This window comes from Pezoporus flaviventris, unplaced genomic scaffold, assembly GCF_033815535.1.
Source record: "Pezoporus flaviventris isolate CSIRO_AGI_PZ_B2104156 unplaced genomic scaffold, CSIRO_AGI_Pfla_v1 ptg000083l, whole genome shotgun sequence".
NCBI lineage: Eukaryota > Metazoa > Chordata > Aves > Psittaciformes > Psittacidae > Pezoporus > Pezoporus flaviventris.
The window spans coordinates 11,205,425-11,232,721 of NW_026892631.1; the positions used below are offsets into that span (position 1 = coordinate 11,205,425).

Sequence of the window (27,297 nt, forward strand, 5' to 3'; positions counted from 1 at the left end):
GTTCAACAGCCTTCCCTCTCCTACCAGTGCCCCTGCTGTTGTTTTATGATAAATTACTGATGAAATAGCATACAGGTCAGATGCCTAATGTCAGAGCCAAAGGCTTCAGCTTTGGCAGAGTGGCCACACTCCCACTGACTGTATGTCCCCAGGTTAGCCGTAGGGTATTGAAATTGCTCCATTTACTCAAATTATTCATTGGACTTTTACTCAAAACAGAAAAAGAGAGCATCCCCAAGCCCCTTTGTAATGCTTAATAATAGATCACTAATCATTTTAATGTGTTAGAAAAAAATCCACTGTTTATGACAGTGTGTCTGCAGTAAAGGATTTGTTTTGTCATCCTTTCATAGCATTAAAGAGTGTAAGAAGCACTAACTTTTGCAGGCACCAGTAGAGAAACTAATTGAAAATATGGAGATTTCATGCTTTTGCTGCCCTGCTTGTGCCCTGTTCAATACTAATGGGACTCCATGGGATGTAGATGGCTACAGCACTTTTGCTGTTATATATAAACCCAATTTGGGGAACTTTTAGTGTTTTGTTATGTACAGTGAACCTCTGGGAAAGCTTCAGCCTTTGACCTCTGTAGCGGGTTATGACAGGGAAGAATCGTAAGAGCTTGATTTAGACTCATCTGTGGAAAGCTGGTTAAAAATACTCAACTACCATGTTCTTCCTCCTCCCCCATCCCGGTACAGGACCTCTGAAAATACATTCCCTGTGACTTCATTTTTATCATGACTTTGGGAGTCCTGTAGCCAAGCCTGCTTGTAAGGAAATGATTAAATTATGTTCATGTTTGTCCTTTGGAATCGCCTTGGTGGTAATCCAAGAAGTATTTTCTTGCTCTTCCAAATTTCCATGTGCTTTAATATTAATCTATTGTCATCAGTGTGACCTGCCCCAGCAGTCAAATTTGTTTGGTGGTCATGAACTGATTGCTGAAGGGGCATAAAAACTGGAGTACATTTATTTTGGGCTTTTAAGAAACTTAGTTGAAGACAAATAAGCTTTTATTAGAAAACAAAATGGCATTTGACAGTATCAGTGGGCAGTTTGTCCCAAAACTGGATGGTCATTAAGGAAGTTGTGGTAGCAGAGCTCTTTAATTCTGCTTTCACAAACCAGAATATTCTCTCTTTGAAATACTTTGTCACTACCTTTTAATTTGCATTATATGTTAATAAATGTTTATGCTGGGGTTGTGGTGGCAGTTTCAGACTGAGCAACCAGTAATGACATTATTTGTTGCCTTTGAGAAAGAACCCTTTTATGTGGTCTTTGTATCACAAATTGAGACTTTCCCAAATATCTAGAATGATAGAATCCCTTCTTTTTAATGATAGCACAGGCTGTCTTCGGAGCAAGCCAGAACATCTGGCTGTCAGTTCAGACTGTGAAATTCTGGCTTGCTGATGCCTTTTTGTTAAGTAAAGGTGAAAGAACATTTCATGCAAGAACAGAAGTGATTTTATTACCGAGTAGAATGGCTGTTACTAATGACTATTAGGTGCACTTTAGAGCAGTCAATATTTTGTTGTTTTTCTTGCAAAATAGTTTGTAATCAAAGCCATTATCCTGTTGCTTAAATGGCAAGGCCACTGTTTTCCCAGAACAGCTGTGTAGTTACATTAGCTTCTATAAAGAAGTTTATTATTTTAGATGAAAGTTATAAAGCAATCTGTTTACCTCTACTGGAGTAAGCAGAATAGCTGAAAATATGCTTGAAGAAAGGATGAAGAGGAGAGTTGGAACAACATCCTCCAAGGGTTCTTTATGCATAGTTAATCAAACACAACTTCTTTGTGGTTTTGTGGTCTTAAGAAAACTGGATGGAAGGAAAGTGGTATTTCACTCCTCAGCTGACTGAAATGTAGTGATTTCCTTGTTCAAAATACTCATTCTCCCCAGTTGAGATGTTTTGGAGGCAGACAGAACCAAGGGGGGGGGGGGCAGAATTAAACATGAAAATACAAAAACTTCCATTAATGGTGTGGAGAAAATAAAAGCATTAGCATGCATTCTGTTCTCCTTTAGAAACAAACAGTGGTTAGATACAGGGGGTTCAGTACCGTGTATGCTGAAAATGTGGTCTAAGAGCTTTAATTTACTTTTGTCTGTCCGTGTTAATGGACAGAGCAAGTGCTGGAGCTGCTGTAAAACAAATCTGTTTTCCTTTTGTCTGCTGTGCCAGATAATGAAATAAAAGCTAAATTATCGCTGATAAAAGTAATTTGCAGAAAAGCAATGATAAAAATATAACAGCAGAGCTTGCCATTAGCAGTTTAAATGGATAATGTTTGCTAGTGTTTGTTAACCTACTTCTGTCCTCTGGTTTCTATTGTCTTCCTCCCTTTCCCATGCTAGCAAGGGCCTTTTCATAGGGCATTAAAATTAGAGGTATGATAAATCCTGGCAGGGTAACTATGAGAGGTAACTGCTGTTTTTCTTTTCCTTCTTCTGTACTACAGCATTGCCAAGTCAAAGCATGTACACAGTTTCAAGTGCAGTTATCAGCATAATTTTATCTATCCCAACTTGAGGAATGTATCTGCTAATGATGAAGACCGAGAAAATGGTTTATCTCATTGCAGCCCTGGTAACTCCTATCATGAGTTATATGATATTTACTGCAAAAGCCTTAGTTCTCTGAGTTGTGTTTAGGTGAGACTCATGTTTTCCTTTCTGTCTTCTTTTTATGTTTTCTTTTTTAACTCTTAAGATAGAGAAATTTGAAGTCGTGTCCCAGTTGCTCACAAAAACTCAGAAATGGGAAGGCAAATGTACAGCCTTCTGAGCCCTGTGTGTTGGCATGTGTGCATGTATAAATGTACACACATATGCACAAACATTTGAACTTTATAATTTCCTTGTCAACCAGCCTTATCTCTCTTAAAATTGACTCATTCTTTTTTTTAAATGCTTGGAATTCAGATAACTTTTATGATGGGGAAGCCAGTGTCCCGCCTAGAATGTTAGCCATAGAGTACTTTGAATGGTAATGGTTTCTTGTAAGAGCTGGGCATGCTCACTGGTACCTTTGTAGCTTGTGAAAGTGTTTATATAAAGGCCTTTAGTTGTGAATGACTACATGGGGAGCAAGTGCTAAACTGTAGCTGCGGTACCTAAAAGTATTTGATGTTTGCAGCCCGGACACTGCTGCACGGTGCTTGGCAGTTTGCAAATGTCAAGGGCAGTTACCCTCTCGCATTCCTAAATGGCTTGCCTCTGACCATCCTTCAGAAAACCTGCCCTTTCTCTGGCACTCTTCTCCAGCTACTGCTGCCAGCTGCTGCTTTGTTGTGCAGCTGCAATGGTTGTATTCCTTGGGAAAGCTGGGATGTGTTGGTCCAGGCAGCCTGGGAAGGCACATGAACTCCCTCTCTCTACCCTAAAAAATTAAACAACAGCACATTGAAAGCTGGGAAGACTCTTTTTGCCTGTGTAGCTATGCAGAGTATTGGCTAGAGCACAGTCTTGTCGCTGCTGGTTGGACAATTCCTTGTAGGCCCATGCTATCACATGTATAAACTTTGTCAAGTACTTGTATCTGACAAAAACCTTTTGTGTTAATCTCATAAATGATACAGGTCGGTATTGTTCTGAAGTGCTCTAATATTTATTGTGCCCGAACGGTGTTGTTATGAGTTTATAATGTTATAATACTTTGAGCTTTGCTTCTGTGTTATGTCTGTTCCGTGTGTCATGCTTTATTCCCTCTGCAGCTTCAAAGTGCTTAGGAAAAAAAAGTGTGCTAGTAAAAGTATGTTTATAGCAGAACAGATAATTAAGCTGGTCTTTTGCAATACTGTTCAAATGGCTCCAAATGGCCTTCAACGATGCTTTTAGTGGCATAATAATTAGGTATTAATAGAATGGAATAATAATAATGCCATATTGGAAGAAAGCCTAAATTTTAGTTTGCTATAAATTTGGGGTTATATCGGCAGCAACCTGCAAGCATGGTGGCAGAGGTCTGCTTGCCAGTGTAGAGTAGGAGCTGTATTCTGGCTTTTAACAGGCAGGCAAGCTATGATGCACAAGTTGAGTCTGTTCATGGCATGTTAAACACAACTTCACTGAAGCAAAACCTTAGTAACGTCAAGTCTGTATCACCATAACTGGATGGCAAAGCAGTGTAACGTGTTGCCACCGTGTTTATGTACTGGTTAACAAACATCAGTGAATAAAACGGAGTAGCAAAACGGATACTTGCATGGAAATGGCCAGAGTGTGAATGCTAATGGACAAGTTGATGTAGAGGTAGCTCTGCTGTTTGTCATATTTACATACGTATTTGTGATCTTGTGGGTGCAAATGGATGTTGACAAACTTCACTGCAGAAAATGGTCCTCTGTTCCCTTCTGAGAGTGAAATAGAGAGGTGGACCACAAAACTACTGAAAACATGCATGAAAAATTGCAAGCTTTAGGAAAATGGTGTCTGCTGAAAAGTGGGTGTAAAAATGCACACAGAGATGCACACGACTGCAGAATTAAATCATGAGGATGGCTGGTCCTTAACTAAGCTCTTGTTTGAACTTTCAGTCTGCCTCCAGGGGAGAGGTTGTAAGTGCTCAACACCTCCTGGCCTGCAGTGTGTCAGAAGCATGCTAGAAAGTGAGCCATATTAGTTAGGTTAGGTGAGCAGTCAGACCTGAGATGTTTGGACAGACAGCCATGAAAAGAAGTTGATTGAGGCCAAAACTGGAAAAGATGGTGCAAAAGGCTTTTTGGTAAATGAAATTGTGCTCCAAGGGAGAGTTGTCCTCATCAGGAGAGTACCTACCCTTCTGAGAAGGGCTGGGAGTGGTCTTGCATGTGCAAGTGCTAGAATGTGGTAACTGAGCAAACAATCATGGGAGTTTCACGTGAGGGAGGACGGTACAAGTTGGTGGGCAGCAGCATGGGGAAAAATATTTGAGCAAACAGAAAATAGATCCTGATGTAAGGTTTATTCTTAGAGGGTTTTTTGAGGGCTGAGTTGTATCTGCACAGTCGTGGTCACGTATGTTGGTATGGAGGTGCTGCTTAATAGAAGATTCTTATCTGTTCTATAAAGCTTTTATGCAGTAGCTTTTCTCCTTCCCCGTATCCCTGTGGGCAGGAGGAGTGGCTCCTTCAAGACTATTTCTGATGCACTAAGTCTTGATACATCAGGCTGATCGAGCTACTGGGCAGGCTGGGCCCTTTTGTTCTTGAAAGTGTTATTCATGGAGTTAAACAGAATTAATCTTTGTCCTTCTGACTGCTCTCAAAGCTTGGTTAATTAAGGTGATCAGCGCTTGCATAACATTAACAGAGCCCAGATGTTCCTGTATTTCAGCTACACTTGCACCTTTTACCCTGTGTGAAGCAAGACACGTAGGGTGAGAAGTTCTCCACTTCTCTCTTTATCTAATTCTAGGTCTGCACTTGAAAATATTTTCCATGCTCTTGAAGTCTTTCTACACCCAAGGGAATTTTTTTGGTGTCTGCTTTCCCTTTCCTCTCCCTAAATCTGCTGACGGCACTCCCAAATCTTTCTCCCATTTTCTGAATTGTGTTATCTACTTCCTGCAGAGATGGTTTGATAAAAATCTGGTTTCCAGTTCTCTCCATGCTTTTGGGCCTCTGTGTGGTAGAGAACATCATTTAGTGAAGCTATGTTAGTGGCCCTTCTTGCTTTCATTTGTGGTATCCATTTCAAATGCTCCTCAATAATTGTATTAATTGTTCTATAATGAAATAGAACTGTATTGACACATGAGAAATTCTCTATCATAGGCTAGCAAGACATTCATTCTTTCTTGGCTTACAGAGTTCTGTGAAACCTTCATTTTCTACAAGTCTATTCCATCAGAGTTACCTTTTCCATGCAGACCCATTGTCTTGTTTTAACTTCCCCTGAAACTGTTGTTTCTACCTGTTTTCTTCTTTAAAGATTTACCCTTCTTTCTTGGTAGCCAGGATGTTCCTTCCCATGCCAAACAGTCACTGCCTACTAGTAGCTGGTCTCATGTGATATGTCCCAGGAGAATTTGAGAGCAAAGTATTTCCTGTTTATTGGCATTGACATAAGAAAACATAAAATAGAACTTACTTTGAAGAGCTGTGTTCCGATCTCCCATCCATGCAAGTCAGGGTAAATCCATTTAGGTTAATGTGGTGAGGTGAGGATTCATACCAGGGACTGGTGTGATATGATTCCCCTAGAGGAGGACTTGGGGAGAGAAGACTTCGTCTTCGTCCTGGACTAGCTATGTCCCCACTGTCCTCTCTTCCTTTGTACCACAAGCACCATTGTTTGGATGGTGTTTCAGATGGTTTTTTTTGCTGTCTTTCATGTGCTTGGGTTCCCTGTTTCAGTTTGTGGGTGAGTGTCAGTACTGGATCCCTGCTCTGAGTTGGAGTCTGATGGGTCAAACACAGGGCATCCCACTCCCCAAGTCAAAGATGTTTTTCCCATCTATTTAGTTGCCCTTTAGGTTTTTAATTCTAGAATGAGGAAGTGAAGACTATTTCACTATATCTCAAGATAATAACTTAAATAGCTGCAGCAACCAAAACCATGGGAAGGACACCTTTTGAGACTGGCTTTGCAAAACTGTTTTGAGTCAACCTAAATCGGAGGGCATGCTCCATGGCATTCAGTCCTTCCCATATGAAAAACAGGGGAAGGTCACACAGCAGCAGGCTTTGCAGCTGCTGCCTGTAGCCATCCTTTTGATTTTTACTGTCCACAGCGACTTGTCTGTAGAAGTGCTTATGCCCAGCAAAGTAGTGTGAGGGTAAGTACTAGTGAACAGTGTAATTCTGAAGGCACCTAAGTGATGACCTGCTGTGCCTGGTAAGTATGTAAGGGAGGAGGAGAAATGGCATTCATAAGAGTAGACCCAAGCACTGCACTTTCTGGGAAGTGGGGTGGGGGGGGGTGTGTTGTGCATGGAGTTTCTTCTCCCCAAACCCCATAGCTTATCTTGTTTGTTTCTCTTGTCTTTCCTCTCCCATCTGGCCAGCCTCCAGTTTGTAACTCTGCATTCTTTCCTGCTCAGCTTAAAGTTTTCTCATGTTAAATGCTTGGTTTGAATTTGCACTTCGGTTTTGCACAGAATGTATCAGTGATGCAAGACTTGCTGGACGGGGGATTTTCTAGAATAGAAAATATAAACTGAAAGTTAAGTGGTGTTGGGTTGGCATGTTTATGTGCCCCAAATAACTTCAGACCTTTAAAAAAAGAGGCAGTAAGAAATTAATTCTTATGGACAGAAAGAGAAAATAGGTGAAAATGTTTTGACAGTAAAGCTGACTGATCAGTAGAACAACCTACTGAATGTTACAACAGGTTGCTTCTCCATCCCTGAAAGATGACTGGCCAGTAGAACAACCCATTAAATGTTAAGGTGCGTTAGTTCTCCATCCCTGAAAGATGACTGGCCAGTAGAACAACCCATTAAATGTTAAGGTGCGTTAGTTCTCCATCCCTGAAAGCTGCTTAAATTGACTGGAGTATTCTTTTAAAGAAACGCTCAGATTCAAATTGTATTATTCCAGGTGAATCCTGCAACCTCTGATCCACAGGTTAGGCAGGTTGCTGGCATTCTTCCTTTCCGGACTGATGAGGTTTGATGCTGTCATCCATCCTTCTCTCAGAGCTGTTAGTAAGCCAGGGCTTTGGGGAAACATGGCTTTATTCAGGATTTAAGTAAAACATGCTGTAATCCTAGTGAATAATCCCTGTGTCTACAGAGCACAGGCCTACACCCTACCTGCACTCTGACTTGAAACTTCATTGGAAATACAGCCCATCAGTAGGGTTTGATATTTCTTGTCTCATTGTGGATCAGTTTTACTCGCTGTGCTTTCAGAAAGGTTTTATCCAGTTGGTGAAAATGAAGCAACCTCCTCAGCTGGAGCAAACATGTATTGGTAGTTTTATTTATTGGTCAATAAAGCTTTATTTATTATTATTAATGAAAATTGCCTCTTTGATTCCTAGTTAATGATCTGAGGTATTGGACCCCTCCAAGTGGAGAAACTGCAACTGAAATGCTTGGTCATGTGGGTTTGTTCTGCTGATGACTTGTTCCTTTAGGGTCCTTGGAGATTTTTTCCCCCCAATGTTTTCCAAGTTTTCTTCGGACTAATGGCAGGGTCAGCAATGGTGGAAGTCCATTACTTGTATGAGGAAGTGAGAACAAAAACGAGGGTGAATGTTGATACTGGCGACAGTTTCATCCAATTGTAAGATTTTGCTTTTTAAAAACATCAGGAATAAAATTAACAGGATGCATATAAAGTGGGTGTATTCATCTGTGTCGTGTTAGTGTTGAATTGTATTGGTGCAATTTAGGACTCCACTTGGTGTGCTATGCCTTGCTTTTTTATTATTACTGTTGTTTTCCATCTGCATTGCATTATAAAGGTTTCTTGGTATTTCACATCAGTGTACAGCTGTTTCAGTAAGAGAGTTAAATATTTATCCCTCTCCTGTATTCTGCATGAAAGAACTTCCCCTGTTTTCCTTTTTTCCTTTCCCTGTCTGTGAAGGGATAAAAATCCTTTTTATACCTACTCTTGGCCATAGCAGCATGTTTTGTACAAACATAGCCAACTGTGCTGGCATACAAATCCAATTCAAAAGAACATGCTAACACAACAAGAGATGTTACCTTTTGGATTCAGCTTTTATCAGCAGCAGGTACATGGTGCTCTCTGTACCTGCCTCATCCTTCTTCCGCACCAGAGTTTAGGGTAGGGCTGTAGTGTGGTTGTTTCTCAGTGTACCTCATCTTTGGCCTCCGTACCCATCCCAGTTGTGTTTTCTATTAACAAAGTCATCAGCTTTGGCAGTGATTACAGCTTCTTTTCTTCCTTTTCTTTCTGCTTCCCCTGAGAAAGCCATCATTTTTCGGAACAATTGTGCAGTTCGGTTGATTAAGTTATTTAATTTAGCAAAGGACAGGAAGAATAAAAATTGTGTTTTCCAAGAACTGCTGTAGAGAGGCACAAGGTGTCCTTGCAAAACAGCGTTGGTAGTTCCTGGCACTTTCGGCTCTAAATGGATGAGAGCAACCTTGCCCGTGCCTTGGGAAGTACCATCTGGTTTTTGTAACTCTTGTAACCCCTTGTGCATGTACTGACACAGTTGCTTGCATTTCAGCATGTGTAGCATGGGCTTTCTTGTCAGAACTTTGGCTGTTATACAGCTAGAATCAAAACAGTGAAATATTGAGGTACCACACCCTGACAGATGCAAAGTTCCAATCGATGGCCAAGACCTTCGTGATTGTAATGTGTTTCTTGTTAAATGAGCTTAACATTGTATCAAGTTAAGCGGAAAACTCTGGAAGAACTGAGTTTCACCTACCTACCTTTGTCATGAACAGAATTTATTACAGTTATTAGTCTTCTGCCTCCTGTCCTCCTGGGGTGATGGGGCCATGATGAACATGAGAATCGGGCCCAATGTATGTGTATGTGCCTTGTTTGCTTAATTGTAAGGAGAATATAAAGCTGTAGCAGGAAATATGGCAAGATACTGGTAAGTTCATTCACAGTTCTGAAGTAAAACCCAGAAAATACAAAGAAATGTGGCCATGAGCTTTTGCCTTTGTGCGCACACCGAGTGCTTCCAAGCTTTTCTGCTTCCCATTTATCACCATCTGTTGTCTAGAGTAACCATCCTTTGGTTGTAGATACGTAGGAGTTGAAGGAGTGAGTAGGCAGGAGGAGGACAGGAAACAAGAAACACCGAAAGAGAAAGACTGCCTCCAGTTGATTTGTATTACACCACAGGCTGCCCTTATACTAGTTCCCTTTGCAAGGTTGTGTTTAGTGAGTGATTACTCAGGTGATGTCAGAGGAGCTGGCGGCCATCTCCCAACAGAACCAAGCCTTCATTTTTAGAATACTTGAAATACTGCAGTTGAGTGTGGAGAGGCCATGACTGTTTCCTCCTCAAGTGCTGGGGTTTCGATGTCCCTCTGCCTTCTGCTGCAGCAGCGGGTGCAGAGGGGCAGGGCAGCAGCAAGAAGGCTTCTCAGGGCTTTGCTAGGAGCTGAAGGTAGGATTTGGGGGTGCACAGAGAAGGCAGTGATTGCCCCAAGTTGCATCACTCCAGCCTCTGATTTTAGCTGTAAATATAGAGAGATTGCCTAACTTTACTGCAGTGACTGCTGGTTTTCTGGGTAGGTGGCTGAAGTAGCCTGACCATTTGCTTCAGTCCTTTCCCTCTTAAAAGAAGAATACAATTTACGCCAGTTTATGCTATGAATAGTCAATTTTTGATTGACTTCAGCTAGTTATAAACTTGAATGCTACTGGGAACTTGGAATCGCAGCATGCAAAGTTATCACTATTCCAGTTTAGCCAGTAAGTGAATTAAAGGGAGGCAGACAATTCAAAAGCTGCTGTATAAACCAACAGCCCCTTGAAAAGAAAGGAGGAACTAAGAATGAGCTGTGTCCAAGGATGTTTGCACAGACAAAACTCACACCCCAGAGGGCAAGAAATGTAGCCTGACTCTGGCCTGCACTTGGTCGTTGTTGCAGGAAGTGGAGGAAACTGTCTTACATGGAATGATCAAAATTTAGAGCGTCTGTGTTGTTATTCTCAAGAATTATTATTCCCTGCTTGCCAAAGAAATGGCTGTTTAATCTGTCTTTCTTTCTGCATATCCTTCTCCTTGCTGTGAATGGCTACAAGTCACCAAGAGATGGAGAGGGAGAAACCATAAACTTCCATCATAACCAAGCGCACATTAAAATGATTGAGGTCCAAAAAGTAAGCAAGGGTCACTATTGTTTCATAAAGACTTTATCGCAAGAGCTGTTTTCTTAACTGTATTATTAGAAGATCTGGCACTTGGGGAGGACAAGGCACGGGTTATTACCAGGCAACAGCACAAAGTGATTTTAATGACTGTTTTGAGCATTCTCTAAAGGTGACAAAAGGTGAGTGCTGCCACTGCAGTCTTTAGAGCATCCAACAGAGGCCCTGTGCTTGAAGCAGAGTGACGCAAAGTGGCTGAATTTCCTTTGTAGATGTTCTGCTGTCTGTATACTGAACCTGTGGCTAAGGGCATCATCACAGAGCAGCCCACAGCCTTAGGAGAAGGAGCTCTCTTTGTGTTCCCAAGGCTGGTGGGAGGGTTACCTGCTCAATCTTGATCTGTTGGTAAGCTTGCTGGTTGTGATGGAGGCAAGCCTGGGTGAAGGTATGGCCTCCATGCCTTCAGAGGCTGGTCTCCAGTCTTCAACTATCTGCTGATATCAGAGACCCATTTCAATATGGATTGTCTTTATTGCTCTTTTCTGTCTTGCAGCTGTTCTGTATTAAATATTAATTCTAGCTACTGTTTTAATTGGCAGAATTAGGGGAAAAAAAACCCAAACAAACAGCTGAAATGCACTGTGGAGGGCTGTTCTCCTATATCGCAACTTGTTTAATTGTGGCACTATGTTTCCTTTATGATCCCTATAAATGCTCGCTATCGTGTATTTACCAGCCAGTACAGTTTTAGATTTTGATGAAGTTATCCAACTGAGTCAGCTTAGAGAGCCTGGAGATGCATGCGAGAAGAAAGGTGGTGATGGAGGTTTCGGTGGATGCATGCAGATGTCTTCTGTTTTGGTGAAGATTGCAGCTGCTTTATGGCTTGGGGGTTGAAGAACCTACAACATGTTGAAGGGTGGGCTGTTTGTTTTCCCTGTGTTGTTTTTATGTACTGAAATATTGTAGTGAAAATAACTGGGTGGGGTGTAATGAATGTTTTCAAAGACCTTCCTTTGAAAGAGGCTTTTTTTTTCCATCCCTTGGTGGTCACCACCCATTTTCCTGTGCTGGTGCGCGCCTCTCTCATTGTTCCTTACCCACAAAGGCCCCTTGTGTGAACCTGTCAGCAAATGTGCCAGTGCCACGAGATAACATACCATGGGATATTGGTCCGAGCCTGGCTTGAGCACCGGGGTTTTCACCCGCAGATGTTGGTGGATATTGCCTAAGGTGTAGCATAACCTTAAACTGTAGAACTCTGGGTTTGTCAGCAGTGTTGGCGTGACTCTTTCAACTATTAACAGCTGAGTGGGCTTGAGGCTGAAGCGTAGGTGTGCATACCACTGATAGTGAAGTCGTGTGATGGCAGCGTTTGTCCCTTAGGCTTGACATAAAGCTTAATCGTTCACCTGCAGTTGTGCCACGTTGATAAATGATGCTGGATGTGGTTTGGTATGGGCTGGGCTGGGCTGTGGTCGCTGCCCCATCTGAAAAATGGGGCTGCTTTTGAGGTTAATTTCTGTGCTTCCCCCCACCCCACCCTGGCCTGCAAATTACACTTGGTTCACCTTTAGCTTTAACCCGCTGGTGAAGAGATAAAGCACATCCTTTGGTATGTGTTTTTTTTAGAGTGGGTAAATAGTTGGCTTATCTGAAAGCAGATCTTAGCAATACCTGCTGAGCTCCTGAGCAACAATATGTAGGGACCTCTAGATTAGCTGTCAAAACTGACTGATTACTACAAGTAATGCCACAAGATAAGGATCTGTGATCTCTCAAACACAAATCATTGATAGGGATCTCGGGTTGTGCATTGTCATAACCTTATCCCCACTTCTGTGCTGCTATTTTAGCTCTAGCTGTACTGCAGGGACTCCTGGATGTCTAAGTGGAAACTATGGAGAAAATCGGAGCGGTACATTTATCACCCCCAAAAATTAGCTGATTTGAAAGCAAGTTCAGTTTTGTCCAACACTGAAATAATCCTTTCTGTCGTATTGTTTAGTGGGTTTGGTGATGGGCTTTCTTTAGTCTACAGGTTATCTCTGAAGGCTGCGGTATCTTGGCTAGTGTCAAAGAGTCAATTGCTGCAGAGAAGGAATCCATCATCCCGTGTCTTGATAGAGCAGAGCAGTGCAAAACCAGTCTGGGAGGGAAGGCTTGAGTTAGATGACTTTGTGCTCCTCTGAGATTTAACTGTATGCTGGGCTGCTTGTTTATCTCCAAATGTCCTCATTATTTGAGAAGATGGAGGGGGCATTTTGCTGGTCTGTTTTAGAGTATGGGCTGCAGCAGCTTTACAAGGGTAATCCAGAGCTGTCCTGGCCCTTTCTGTGACCAGCACTGGGGCTTGCTGGGCATGCCTTGAAGCAGGAAACTGCTCTGCCTGAAAATGAAAAGACAAGAAGTCACTCAGTCATCTATCCCTAATGGAATGGGTTGAAAAGGCAAAAAGGCAATACTTCTATCTGCTCCAACTGCTGATCAAAGAGCAGCCTGGCATCTCTGGACATTGTGAGCCTCATGCAGTTCCACAGGGCTGTGCCTTGCCCTAAGAGCAGCATGTTTGGCACGTCCTCCCAGGTACCAGGCTTGTGCTGGCGTGGTGACTGCAGGACAGGCTGCACTCACAGCATCGTAAAATAATCCAGGACCAGATTAATGGCTGCTGAAATCCTAATACTTATCTTTCTGGTTCAAGGTACTCATAAAACTAGAGGGAAAATGGTAGAACATAAATCCTGTAGATGCTGTTTTGCTTACTGTGATTAAATTTATCAGGCTCTGGTGACATATCGTGAACCTAAATGCTTTAAAAAAAATAAAGCACTTCTACAACCTCAGCAAGGTTTTCAACATTGAACTCCCCACGTACTGTTTAGTTGCTGTGACAACTTCAGTATTCACAATGATACTTTAAATTGCAGGTGCAAAGTGGGTTTCTTTTAGTAGCTACATTAAATGCAGCTAATGGTATAAAAAGGATGCTAGTGGTACAAGCATTTCAAAACTATATAGTTTTATAGAATGCTTTTTGTCTCAGCACCATCTTATTTAAGAAACAAATGCCAGGAATGTTCTTGAAAATAAATAAGATACAAATCCAGTACAGCTTAATTATTAAGACTAAAGGCACCATCAGAGCTTCAGACATTGGAGAAGTTAGTCTTGCATGTGGTTTTAAAGTTATCCTAACGAGCTGATGTGTTTCCCACTCAAGAAAACGTATTCTTGACTGTTTAGCACCAGCTGTAGTGGTCCTGGGGTGATGTGGACTTAGTGAATTATAAATATGCCAAAGACACCATACCACAGGTTTGGTATTCACTTAGGTCTCATCTCTTGATACTCTAAGCATACTAGCCAAGTCCATTATCGTTGTGCCAGACATCCTTTGAAGAGGCCTAATAAGAGTAGAAATTAGTTTCTTGGCCTTAAACAAGAACTCTTCCCTCATCTGTCGCTAAGACACTCCTATTCCTCATTTTCCTGTCTCTTGTCCAGCCTTTGGTTTTAAACTTGGAGGAAAGAACCGCATCGCACATTGATATGGCAGGAGATGCCAAGCTTCGTTACCCTAGCAGTGATCTATTATTTAATTGGTATGTACAGAAACACAAGAAATCCCGAAATCAAACCAAGGAGTTGGTGGGGAGTTCCTGTAAGTTAGGGCAGCTTTAAAGGAAGGGTGGAAGGTATTTCATTTCCTTATTTTTGTAATAGCCCTTTCTGTTGGTAGCTTTTCTTGTTACCTTCAAACTCTCATTTCCTCTATTAGCAAATTCCCCATTTAGGCGTCGTTTGTGTTTTGTCTGTGTACTGGGTACCATATCCCAACGTTCTCAGCTTTCATAGTTTGGCCCAAGTTCCTGATGAGTGAGTAAATTGCTGTTTCTAGCACTTTTTATTTACCGATGGTCACTTCTATTCCTTGAACGGAGGGGGCTTTCAGAAGCCCAGTGTGCCATCCAGAATAAACTGCTCGTCAAGTACAATGGTGACAAATGCTTTCTAAAGGAATCTTAAGGCTAAGTAAGCATCGCCGCTGGCTGCTTGGTGTCTGTGCAAGCACATCTCTGGAGGCCATCAGGCAATGTGGTCCTGAGACAGCTATGGAGTGCCTCACAGGCAGAGAAACTCCTTTTCAGTTATCGTCCTGGTTCAAATCAGCAAGGCATTTGCTGAGCAGCAAGTGGAGCAAAATGTAAACATGCAGCAAAAAACGCATTTGCTAGGTTGAAATAAATCTTTGTTGTTATCCAAGATAGCGCTGCCTGTTAAAGTATTTTTATTGAGTTTTTACAGGCTTGAATTGGAAAATATTTTTTCTGCTGAGCATCTGATTTTTTTTTTTTCCATTTACTTGTACTGTAAAACATTTTCTTATCTTTGCATCCTTAGAATGTATTTTTCTTGTCCTGCAAGGTAGCATTTGCATCTTTACCTGTAAACCATTGAAGGTGAGCATTCACTAGGAGTGAATGAGAAATTTCATGTGACAGCTGAATTAATTATGGATTCTTGAATTTTAAAGTGCCGGAGCTAGAAACATTTAATGACCAGCCGCTGGATATCAGGTAATACACTGGTTGTTTTACTAGTTTGCATACATGGCAGTTTGAAGCAAAGTCCAAGGGTCACCGAAATAGTGAAGTAAACTCTAGCGAGTCAGTCTGAACTGTGTATTTCAAAGTGTACGGCTGTGTTGTGCAGTACATACATACGAGCGAGGGCTACCAGGTTACATAGAAGGTGTTTTTATATAAGGTGTGGATTACGATTTCTCTAAAAGCTTCTGTGATCTGGAGCCTACAAGGTGGGAGTGCAGTTCAGTGCAATTACTGTGCTGCCCAGTCTTAAACAAGCAAGCGTGTGTGTGTGTACACAACCAGGGCACCAACCCACATGGACTTGTTGAGAGCAACGAAACCCAGAGCAGAAGATTGCTATCTTGGCAAGCTTAAAGGAGGCCCACGATGTCCTCGACAGAAGGGAGGACTGCTGAAGCTGACCACCCGGTACCAAGGACTTTGATGGGGTAATGTGTGTGGGAAGGACCAGAGAGATGTATGGGTGGAGGTGGCGAGCAGGGATTTGTGATGGTGATGAAGTACTGGTGGGGTTACGATTGCAGAGTATGGTCACAGTTGGTGGAAACTGGACTGAGACCTCAAGTCAGTCCCTGTCTGCTGAGCCAAGAAGGGTTATGTGGGTGCCTGACTGTATTCCAGACCAGTGAGTGATGCCATGTGTTGGGGTGGTCTCTTTACACCAGTGTTTGTGGGGCTGCTCCCTGCTGTGTCTGGGCTGTGGGTGCCCAGGCAGCACAGTCCCCGTCCTGGCTGGCTGCCCCAGCATATCTCCCAGCTGCCCAAGTCTGAAGCTATCGCAGCAGTGAGCACTACAGACAACCCCTACACTGTTGTGATAGCTTTGCAAGGTTGTTTAAGACAGATCAGTTATGCAGGGCTTCAAGGTTTTCCAATAAGTTGCTGTGCCTGGAGTTCCCAGTCCTGCCGTAAGAGAGGCTTCAGAAAGCCAGATTATGATCTTCACCCCAGGTGTGCAAGTCCTTCCTCTGCAGGTATTCCTGCCTATTTCAGTGGAGCTGTGTCGCAAGAGACTGTTGGAGATGAGCAAGGGGATAGGAATCTGCCTTCTTGGATCCATGCAGGGCATTCCAACACCCCTTTGGATGCTTCCAGCAGATAGGATCTCATCCTCTGTTCCTGTTATCGTTGTTGGGACCAGTTTGTTGTTTGGGTTCTTGGGTATGTTATGGAGAGCTTTTGCTCCTGAACTTTTGTGAGCTTCACCTGAGAGGGCAAATACTTGCCCATTGTGTGTCATCTTTGCTCACACATGTTGGCCCGTGAATTCTATTTTCAGAGTGCAAATTAAACATGCCAGGAGGGAGTGGGAAGTCATGTAAACAGCTGTCCTGGGGGTACAGTGCCATACTTGTGTTCTGTGGTGGCCAACTGCCTGCCCTGTCTTAACTCTTCCATTCCCTATAGCCTCCATGTGTGTAAATACTCTGGCCTTGGAGCATCATCCAGCAGCCCTCAGAGTTCTTGCTGAGAATTGGCATCTTCCTTTTCCTTCTCCTTGAGCTTCCCAACTACCCTGTGCATAGCCCAGTCCTGGATGGAGTCCCCAGTCTCATTTCTTAGCTCGGTCTCCCCATTTCCAAGGATATTTGAGTTTTTCCATTTCTTTCTTGTGGTTTTATTGGGAAGGGTCATGCTGTGATTGCAATGTAAAGGTGCGTTTGTGGCTGAGTGGGGTCTTATCCTGCCAGATCACAGAATGGTTTGGCTTGAAAGGGACCTCAAAGATCATCCAGTTCCAACCCCCCTGTGCCGGGCAGGGACACCTTTCCACTAGAGCAGGCTGCTCCAAGCCCCATCCAGCCTTGCCTTGAACACTGCCAGGGATGGGGCACCCTGTGCCAGGGCCTCAGCACCCTCATAGTAAAGCATTTCTTCCTTATAGCGAGTCTAAATCTACCATCTTTCAGTTTAAACCCATTCCCCCTTGCCCTGTCCCTGTGTGCCCTTGTCCAAAGTCCCTCTCCAGATTTCTTGTCAGCCCTTTTAGGCCCTGGAACTGCTCTAAGGTCTCCCCTTATGGAGCCTTCTCTTCTCCAGGCCAAACCAGCCCAGCTCTCTCAGCCTGGCTCCATAGGAGGGGTGTTGCAGCCCTCTCGTTTGGATATTTGGACTGGGGGCTTGATCCCAGGGCTCCTGAAGGAACAAATGTCGGGGAGCACCTGGGAGGATTCCCCTGCACCACCTCCGAGCCTCGCAGCAGCGTGCGGGTGGCTTTCTCCTCTCTCTCCCCTCTGCATTTTCAACTCCGACACAAGCTCGGGTGAGGGAGGTTTCTGCTTCTGCTTGCATCACGTTCCCCGAGCAGTGACGCACACGTGTGCTTTTTTTTGCCACATAAGTGGGTGGTTTATGTGCTGGGAGGGAATGATTCATACATTAGCTGGAACCTGGGCCTTTTCTCTGTTGCTCTAATGATGTGTGAAGAGGAGTCGGTGTCCTCTGTTCTTCCTGGCCTTCGAAAGGGCAGCTCCTAGAGTAGTTACGTTTTCATGCTGTAGCTGTGGGTAGTCCAGCCTTGCTGCGGGTGAAATGTGAATCCTGTAGCTACAGTTAGGGAGTTAACGGCCTTCAATATGAAAATACTGCTTTTAGCAGATTTCTATCACTCAACTCCAATTTTTGGAGGTTCTTGCAACCAGGATGAGTAAGCACAGAACAACCATCTTAGAATCATAGAATAGTTAGGGTTGGAAAGGACCTTAAGATCATCAAGTTCCAACCCCTCTGCCATGGCCAGGGACACCTCACACTAAACCATATCACCCAAGGCCTCGTCCAACCTTGGACATGGGTGTCCCTGGGAAGGAGAGCAAGCAAGTGTAGATGTCTTGTGACTGTGGCTGGGGCCAGAAACTGTGTGGGGCAATCCCTCATTGTGCTTGTACTAGGCTGGCTACACTAACAACGTGACCTGAGGGTGTGCTGGGTGAGGAAAGGCTGGGAGGAAAACTGAGGTGCAGGAAGCCACGGGGGAAATGCTTAACAAGCAAATTGTTTGTTTGCTTTAAATGATAATAGGTGAGCAAGAAAGTCCTTTGAAAGCCACTGGGCAGGCTGATTCCTCCCCTTGTGTTCTGATGTGAAAAAGCTCTTGTGCGGTGTGGAATGTAATGAAGCATGGTGTCTCTGCAGAGAAACCAAGCACAGCAGTCAGGAGTGAGTGGAAGCATCTGCAGCACAGGGAGGAAAAGCCATTCTCTACTCATAGCATCAGTTATTAGAAACCTTGAGCATCCCGTGGTTAATGAAACCAGCTCATCTCATCAGCCACGCTTCAAATTACATCTACAGAGCTTGGCAAAACCAAGTATTCTTCTTTGTGGCTGGAGTGGTGTTATGAGACCCTGTCTTATACAACCCGTTTTTACTGCATGAGTTGTGACATGGCTTTGGCCTCGGTAACCCAAGTTTTGTATTTAAATGAGGAGGGATCGGATCTTGTTCTGTGCAGGTTGGTTTTAATGTGAAAACTGTGGGCTCCAGATTTAGAGCAGACCTTGAATGCTCATGGGTCAAGTTAAATTTTCCAGGTTTTGCAATTGGAAATTCGTGCAAATCTTGCCATGCAGATTTTGTTCTGTTTGGTTTGGTTTTATTTCTACTCTTTTATTTCCTCAGTAGAATTAGAAACTGAGAAGCCTGGGAAGACATGGGGCATTTTCTCTTGTACCTTCTCAGAGAGCTGTATGAAGGGACTTCTTTTTTACGTGGATGTAGTATGACTTTCTCGGCAAAGAGAGAAGTAAAGCGTTAGAGTCGCCTTGTAATATCTGGTCCATTAGATTCAAGCTCGGGTGGGTCGGTGCTTGCTCCAGCAATGCCCCTGAAGTCATTATCAAAGTTGGACCCTGCTGTTACGTACTGAAGTGTGTATAGGTCTCCTCATGTGCATGCCTCCTGTAGCAGATGTGGTGTTAGAAAATATCCACCTCGGGCAAAATCATTGTGAAAGAGGTTGCCGAGGGCAGGCCATGGATCTTGAGGAGATACTGTAAGCATTTATGAGGCCCTTTGCCCTGTTAGCACACCCTCTGGTGAGCACCTATCCGATCCCTGTGCATATGCCAAGCTTCACGTGTTTTGCAGCATGAGGGCCCTACTGATGTGTAGTGTGCACATTCCTGCTTTGGATGATGATGATGTTGAATGCTCAGCCTTGCTTGGGCCCAGCAAACATTGTACTGTAACTTTATTCTTAGCATTCAGCACACACCCTGGCTATTTTCCCCTATTTCTAATTTATGAAGGCACCCATGGCTTCAATGCTAGAAGCTTTTGAAGGCAGTCTAGCTCTTCTAGAAATGGTCATCTTGTTTAGAATACAGTGCTATGTATTAATACTCTTCTTCTATCTTATGCAGAATGAGGCCAGTCATGATTGGAACAGTTTCTAGTAATGTGATGTTTTCCTCATCATCTTCACACAAAAGAGTATATTTATTGGAATACCCTGTTTTGATAGGACTTTGTTGTTGTTGATCCATTATTAGTTTATAGGCTCTTTTTTTATATACTGACATTGAAAAAAAGCAGGTTATAAACTGCTTCAGTTTTAGGCAGCCTTGAGGATGGAGTGATGCTGCTAGTGATCCCACAAATGAATGTGCAGCCACAATGGCAAAACCAGCAGGGCTGATCTATTCCGCACCCTGTTCTGTGCTCATTCTGTTTGCATTGGTACAATATTGCAGGAGTCTGCCTGAAAAGTGATACATTCTGTGTTGACATGACTAAGATGCAAAACCTCAACTCATGCAAGTGAAGGACACTTGTAGTATTGGCAGAGCTACATGGGTTTGATATAGCTGATGGGTTTGACTGGATTCAGGTTCTTCATGTTCTGAAATAAGAATTGTGCTTGATAAAAGAACCTGAAAGTCAGTGAAGCTCCCTCTTAAAACAGTCCTGTCCCAGATCCATTATAAGTGTATCCCTTGTGTATCTTGCATGTTAAATTTAGCTTTGTCTCTCAGTGGCTTAACTTTGCATGCTTGCTTTGTAAAATGTCATCCCCTTCATTATTTTCTGCTCTTCTGTTTTCTGTGGACTTTGAAGACCGCTGGCTCTTTTGGTCACATTCTTTTATTAAAGAAAGAATCTATTTTCATAGACAGTGGAGAGCAGGCTATTTAATTAGAATATCCTCCTACAAAGGAGGGGTTTCTTGCAAGTAGCAGGATTTTCCCTCCCACTTGGTATCCTTCATGGTCAAGAAAAAGTGTTTTTCCAGAGTAGTGTTGGATTAATTGCTGAGAGAGTTGTATATACAAACACAGCTTGATACCCTATCACTACTTTGATTTCAGTGTGGGGTGCAGCCATTGAAACTCTCTGACACTGAAATAACTATGACACATCCACATGTATTGTAATTGTTCCAGCTTTAAAATGGGTTGTTACTTCATCCCAGAATACTTGTCAAGTAAATTAATTTAGATTGAACAAACAAAACTTTTATTTTTAATATTTCCTGAATTCCAGGAGTAATAGGATGCTATTTTGCATTGATTCTCTCACCTAAAGCAGATCCCATTACACTCAATGGGGATTCAGGGAGTCCAAAGGCTGACCTGTGTAGAATCGGAGCCCTTCCCAGCTGTGGCAGTGCTCTCCCAAGTCCCATTTTAAAGGAGCAAATAGACATTAAAGTCTGGTCCATTTATTTAAATCAGTTGACGTAATGGATTCATTCATTGCTGAGGAGATTTACTCTTGCAAATTCTTCTCTTAGGTCATGAATTGCACTTGAAGAAATGCTTTTTTCTCTCTCTTCTTTACCTACCAGGAGCAGTTCTGAGCGGAGGAAGGAAAAATCAAGAGATGCAGCAAGATGCAGAAGAAGCAAAGAGACCGAAGTTTTCTATGAACTGGCACATGAACTGCCCCTGCCCCACAACATCAGTTCCCACCTGGACAAGGCATCCATCATGCGCCTGGCAATCAGTTTCCTGCGCACTCACAAGCTGCTGTCTTCAGGTAAGATCTGGCCATAAGAAGTTATCATTGGTAGTTGATGGTGGCCTGGTAAGATTGTATATGTTCTTCTCTGAGTACAGGGTCCTAAGGTGAGAACAGGACATACTGCTTGTGTTGTAAGAATACAACTGGATTTAAAGATTGGTTGGTGGTTTTTTTTTCCAACAGAATTATGTGTATTTTAATTGGGTTAGCAGGCACACCTTCCACTAGACCAAGTTGCTCCAAGCCCCATCCAACCTGGCTTTGAACACTGCTAGGTTTCTAAGGTTCTCTGGGCAACCTGTTCCAGGGCCTCATCACCCTCATAGTAAAGAATTTCTTCCTTATTTCAAATCTAAATCTCTCCTCTGACAGTTTAAAGCCATCCCCCCGGTCCTGTTGCTGTGTGCTCTTGTAAAAAGTCCCTTTCCACATTTCTTGTCAGCCCCTTTAGGTATTGGAAGTTGCCCTAAGGTCTCCCCTTAAGGAGCCTTCTCTTCTCCAGGCTGAACCAGCCCAGCTCTCTCAGCCTGGCTCCAAGCCAGAGGTGCTCCAGCCCTTGGAGCATATTCTTGGCCCTCCTCTGCACCCACTCCAACAGGTCCAAAACATCAGTGATATCAGTCATATAAGGTCTTCATTACCAAAATAACAACTAGTGCAGTTTTGCCTCTCTAAAATAAAACCTCTCAAAACTCTTGAATGTGGTTTATTAAGCTCAATTACAAGATTTTAAGCTTTTAAGTTTATTCAGAATTCAAACATATGCCTTAAGCTTCCATGCTGAAACAAGTAAATTTTGATTTGGCGTGGCAAATGTGTTTGTGCCAGCACATTCAAAAGGCAGCTGGGAGGTTCTGAAGGTCCAATACTTTCTTTAAAGGAACTAATTGTTCTTGCTATATGCTGGCAATGAGTAGTAGGTGTTTATGACATAAGATAACTAAAGCAAACAACTTTTAAAGACTCAACATGAATGGACTCTATGTAATCAGAATCTTGCTCATGTTCTAAGAAATGTGAACCAGGGAACCAGCATCATTTTCATGTGAAAACAGGCAAAATTAACAATATTCTTATTTTGCACCTGTATTTGAATAATCAGTTTGATGGAAATCTATGGTTTGAGTAACCTGTAAGATCAATGCAAGCAACTGGTGTTTCTGGGGAACTTTGGCACAGTAAGTATCAAGAATACGTTGACCAAACAATGCCTGCATTGTTTGTGAAAGGTAACCCCCAAATTTCATCTTTTCCTTAGTTAATGGCAAAACTCCCAATAAGGTCACGATTGCACTTCCTTTCCTTAGAGAAGTTGAGTCATAACATAACAATTACTTTCATAAATGCTATTAGGAAGTGTCTCGTTTTGTGGACAGCTATGCTGTTGGGTTGTTGCTGGGTAGTCTGAAAGATGTGACAAACTCGATTCTACTCCTGAGCGCTCCATAGTTTTTGTAGCTGCTTTGCCTTCTGCTAAAACTATTGTATCAAATGTGGATATTTCCATCTTAGCTTATAGAATGTGGCTTTTTAACATGTCCTTCTGTGGAAAGAAAAGTTTATTTGCTGAGCAGTGTTTGGAAATCATCTCAGATTTCATCATGTCATTAATACTGGAGAAGTTGCGTAAAGAGATAAATGTTGTTGAAAGTGCCGTACACCAAGCCAATGTGTTGTTAACTTTCTCATAAAAACAGAGCTTTGGCTATTCAAATATTTATATGGTATGAATTAGAGACTGACAAAGCACAGGAAAAGCAAACTTCTGAAGGGCTGTGGAAAAAAAAACTATATATGTGTGTGTATATATATACATATAATAGTTTGATGCTGTCATCATTGGGAAAATATAATTGCTCACCTGCAAACTGTGAAGATTAAAGTGAACTTTTCATCTACATGTGTATTAGTGAGGAAAAATATCTACAAATAGAACATCTGTTTTAGTGCTTCTGCAAAGGCTTAGGCTCATATCATTTGATAATAATGACAACTCAGTATATGTTTATAATATTCATACATACACATAGTTACATGATTTTTCCGTGACAGTGATTGAAAAACAATGTGATTCATGTAGGTGATTTACATTTTTTGGAAGTACTACCAGAAATTATTTCCTTAGATGTAAATCCGATGCACTTCCTCAGTCTGAATATTAATGTGGAGTAAGTCCTCTCATTAACAGTTGTGGAGTTAGACAAATGCAGATTTGTCCATGGGTACATGGAGATGTAGGTAAGGGTTTCAAAATCTTCAGTGCTTTTATTCTGAGGAACTGGAACTTAAGGTACTTTAAAGGGATAGATTTTTTTCTGGATGATTTTTGGTATTATTTGCTCATGAGAATACACAGAGATGAAAGAACTCAAGCCAGAAAACCTCATCTGCTATTTGTGTTCTTCTCATTTAAATTAGATTCTATATCTCTGATTGTGGGCTTCTGAATAGTGTTGGTTTTTAAGGACACTGGCTTTCACTACAAGGCCATCTGATTTACTTCAAGGAGATAGGTTTTTGATACAGCTTTAGTCTCACAGGTGAAGGGGTTTTACTGCCCATACATTTTGACAAGAGTGTGGAGCAATATGGGAACTCTGCTTGTGTGATGCCTGTCCATGCTGTTCTTGCTCTTGCTCTGGACCCTTTCTAAGCCCCAAGCAAAGCTGCCCCCCATTCCACTTCCATGTTTAGTAGACTACAGTCTGGCCATTAATTCAGTGTTGCATTTGAGGAGCCTGATTTGACTGATGACGACCGTGGGGGGTACTGTGTCATCTCTGACAGGTGAACTGGGAAATAGGGAGGTGGAGGAATGCAGTGTGCATGGGAAGCAAAGGTCTGCCTCAGCCTGCAGACCCCCGCTTTGCTTTATGTTGTCTTCATGGAAATGGTTTTGGTTTATTTGGGCTACATGCTTGGTGTAAACTGGAGTTAAGTGGGAGTATTTATCCTGTCATTAATTGGGACATTAAAATAACATCTTCTGCGTTTGTATGTGTATATATACGATGTCATTAAATAAGCTTGCAGTACAGCTTGAAAAATGCTTTGAAGGGTAGTAGAGAAAAAAGTTACTCCTTGATTAGCACTTTCCTCATGTATTATTTACTCTATCAAAACCTACTGGTAAACCAGGTTTTATTTTATATCACTGGTTGGCCATGATTCTCAAATGTGAGCCCATCTCTTCGTTTCATGGCAGTTTTGCCTGCAGTGGGGAGAGCAAGGCCCTTCCCAGGACTGCATCCTCATCTTTCTGCAAGCCGATGCTCCAGATGGGATTTCAGAGATGGCCGTAGGCAACGTGCCAGCCTCAGTCTGCTGGCATTGAGTGTCTCATACCCCTTCCTATTATTCCACGACTCGGAATAGGGCTTTTCGCTTGTGTAGCTCGGGCTGTTTTACTAGCTGTGTCTGCATAATGATTATTTATCTGTCAGGAAGCCAAGACCTAGGGAAATCTATGCCCACATTCTTCCAGCAGGTGAATGGCAGAGCCTGTGAATCTGAGCCTTCATTGAGAGCTCTCCTGCTACGTGCCTCTGAAAATCTCAGCTTCAGGGTTGCAGGGTGCACATCTCCTGCAGGCATTGCAGGGCCCGAGCTTGGCCCTTGTATCCTATCATAATAGGAAATAGCTGGTTGTATATCTCAGAGTTCAAAAGGGTAAAAAATACCAGGTTTTGCTTTATAAAAGTTGTTGCTTTACTTAGTAACACGTTTCCCTTTGATTTTCACAGTAGGCAATTCTGTGTGGGAATGTTGGAGAGGAAGCCTTTAACATTTAGAAATGCAGGCTGTTCGTCTGACGGCCTGATTGAGATTAGTATCGCAGGAAGCAAACTGAAACAATAGCTTTATAATTCTGTTTCCATGTTGCGCACAGAACAGTACAGGGTACAACTGGAATGCAAAGTAGAAATATCATTTAATTATGCTCACCTTAAATATTTTTCAAGATGTCCTCTAATTCTGTTGGCATAATACATTTTTGCCATCATGACATTCAAATGTTCGGGATAAATTTAGAACTGATCTTTGTTTCAGGGAAAGGTTTTGATCCCATAAAGTTGCTGCTGAAAATAGACAGTTTGATGCTTATCGCTAGTGGACCTTTTGGGTCTTGTGTCCTTTAGTGTAGTCAGAAAAACTGATAGCAGTACTTGTTGCCTGTTAGTCTGTAGTCTAGCTAGTAAATTAGCCTAATGCTTTTTTGGGGATTAATAGATGGGAAGAGAGACATAACTGTCTTTTGCTGAAGAATGGCTGTCTTGGTTAACAGCTAACATCATTATGGTTGTTAAGGCTGCCTCAGATAGTCTCTTTTTGTCTGGATATGAGGAAGAGAATCCACTTTAGTAAGCCTGTATGGGCGTTAGCATGTGGTGCCCATAATTTGAAGTGTTCCTTTGGACCACATTGATGCTGAAGGCATTACAGGAACCAGAACTCCTTGGTACCAGTGAGTTTCTGTGTGCCAGCGCTGCAGACTTTTTTAGTCAAGCTAATCAGGCAAACATAATTTTATCAGCTCTCTTTCATCCCATCCCAGTGGTGTGGTCACCAGGGTGTCTTTTCTGTGCAGAGGTCCAGCAAAGGAAACTGGATGGGAGTTGCTCCTGTGCAAGCAGACAGCAGCAGAAATGGGGAGGGAACAGGGAAGCAGACGGGAAGTTGTTTGGGAGAAGGGAGGCCATGAGGAAGCCACTGTGAAGTTGTTTCAAGGGAGGGAGACAAGAGAGCCGGAAAGCCAGCAGGGAGCAGAAGGGAAAAAATAGCTTTTCTCCAGGCTTTTAAGGGAGAGGACAAGCTACAGGGAGAAGTGTTGTGGGCATTGTTTTTGAATGTCTGGACAAGCTGCATCTAATCTCAGGCCATTGTGGCATAAAACAGTGCTTTAAAAATAGCATGGCTACTTGTTTGCTTTTATTAAATTGGAAAAATAGCTTTGTGCCAACCGTGCTGCCAGGAATGGGAGTGGAGCTGGGTGCTGAGTGCTTCGGCTGCTTAAAGTGATGTCCCTTCTTTGGGAAGCTGTGCCAGAAGGTCCCAAAGGGCACTGGAAGCCTGGTCTGATGGGGTGCTGTGTCTTGCTGTTCAACGCTGAGGGCTGTAGGACTCAAAGCAGCTTCCCGGGAGCAGCATCTGAATGATTTGGCTAGATATAAACTCTGCAATTAAAACAACACTAACATAAGTGTTTTCTTTATCAAAGTTGCTTGTGCGCTTGGAGATAAGAGCTCTTCAGGAAGCTTCAAGTTTAAGAGTAGCTTTTTCTTGGTGTATCTAAACTGAAAGCTTTTATTGAACACATTGAAAATATCCCCTTGAACAGGATGTACTGCCCTGTCAAGACAAGAAGAGAAAGGAAAAAAAAACAGTTGCTTTCCTTTGATGGAAAACAAGGAACCAGGAAGAGACAAGTCTGGCTCAAGGCTGCTCTCTCTGGGGCAGGATGGAGCTGCTGTTAGATATTCCCTAACTTTTGCCTGCCGGCATCAGGTGGTGTTTACAGCCCTTTGTGGAATGGCAGCTATAACCTGGTGTCTTTTATGCACAAAACATAAAGAACTTTCTGGTATTTGTAAGATCCAGGATGAGAGGCAAAGCTATGAGAATACTGTGGAGAAGTTGATGTGGCCTCCAGTAGAAACCTTTTTTAATCACTCTTTACCTGTGAACTGACCAGAAAAGGCCCCTTTGAGTCAGATCAAAGGTGTTGAGGGGAGTAGAAGCTGTTTATACCTGAGCAGTTATTGCTTGTAAGGAGACCCCGATTTTTGAGCCATCAGGCTCGTTCCAAGAGGTTGGACTGACGGAAATGAGCAAGCATCTACGGAAAAAGTGTTCTTAAACTTGGGAACAGTGCACATCCTGACAGTGGGAATTAATCAAAGCTTGTTTACAAGAGCTATTTTTAGCATAAAAGGTTATCATAAACACTGCAATAAGCATTTGCCATT

At 42.6% G+C, this 27,297-nt stretch overlaps 1 protein-coding gene across 1 annotated transcript in view; it reads left to right on the forward strand.

The window, feature by feature from the left end:
* EPAS1 (endothelial PAS domain protein 1) overlaps positions 1 to 27,297 on the forward strand; it is a 76,421-nt gene that overhangs the window by 20,807 nt on the left and 28,317 nt on the right. The window contains exon 2 of the mRNA XM_061475308.1: positions 21,156 to 21,346. Within this exon, the coding sequence (XP_061331292.1) occupies positions 21,156 to 21,346 (191 nt within the window). The remainder of the gene's footprint in view (positions 1 to 21,155; positions 21,347 to 27,297) is intronic.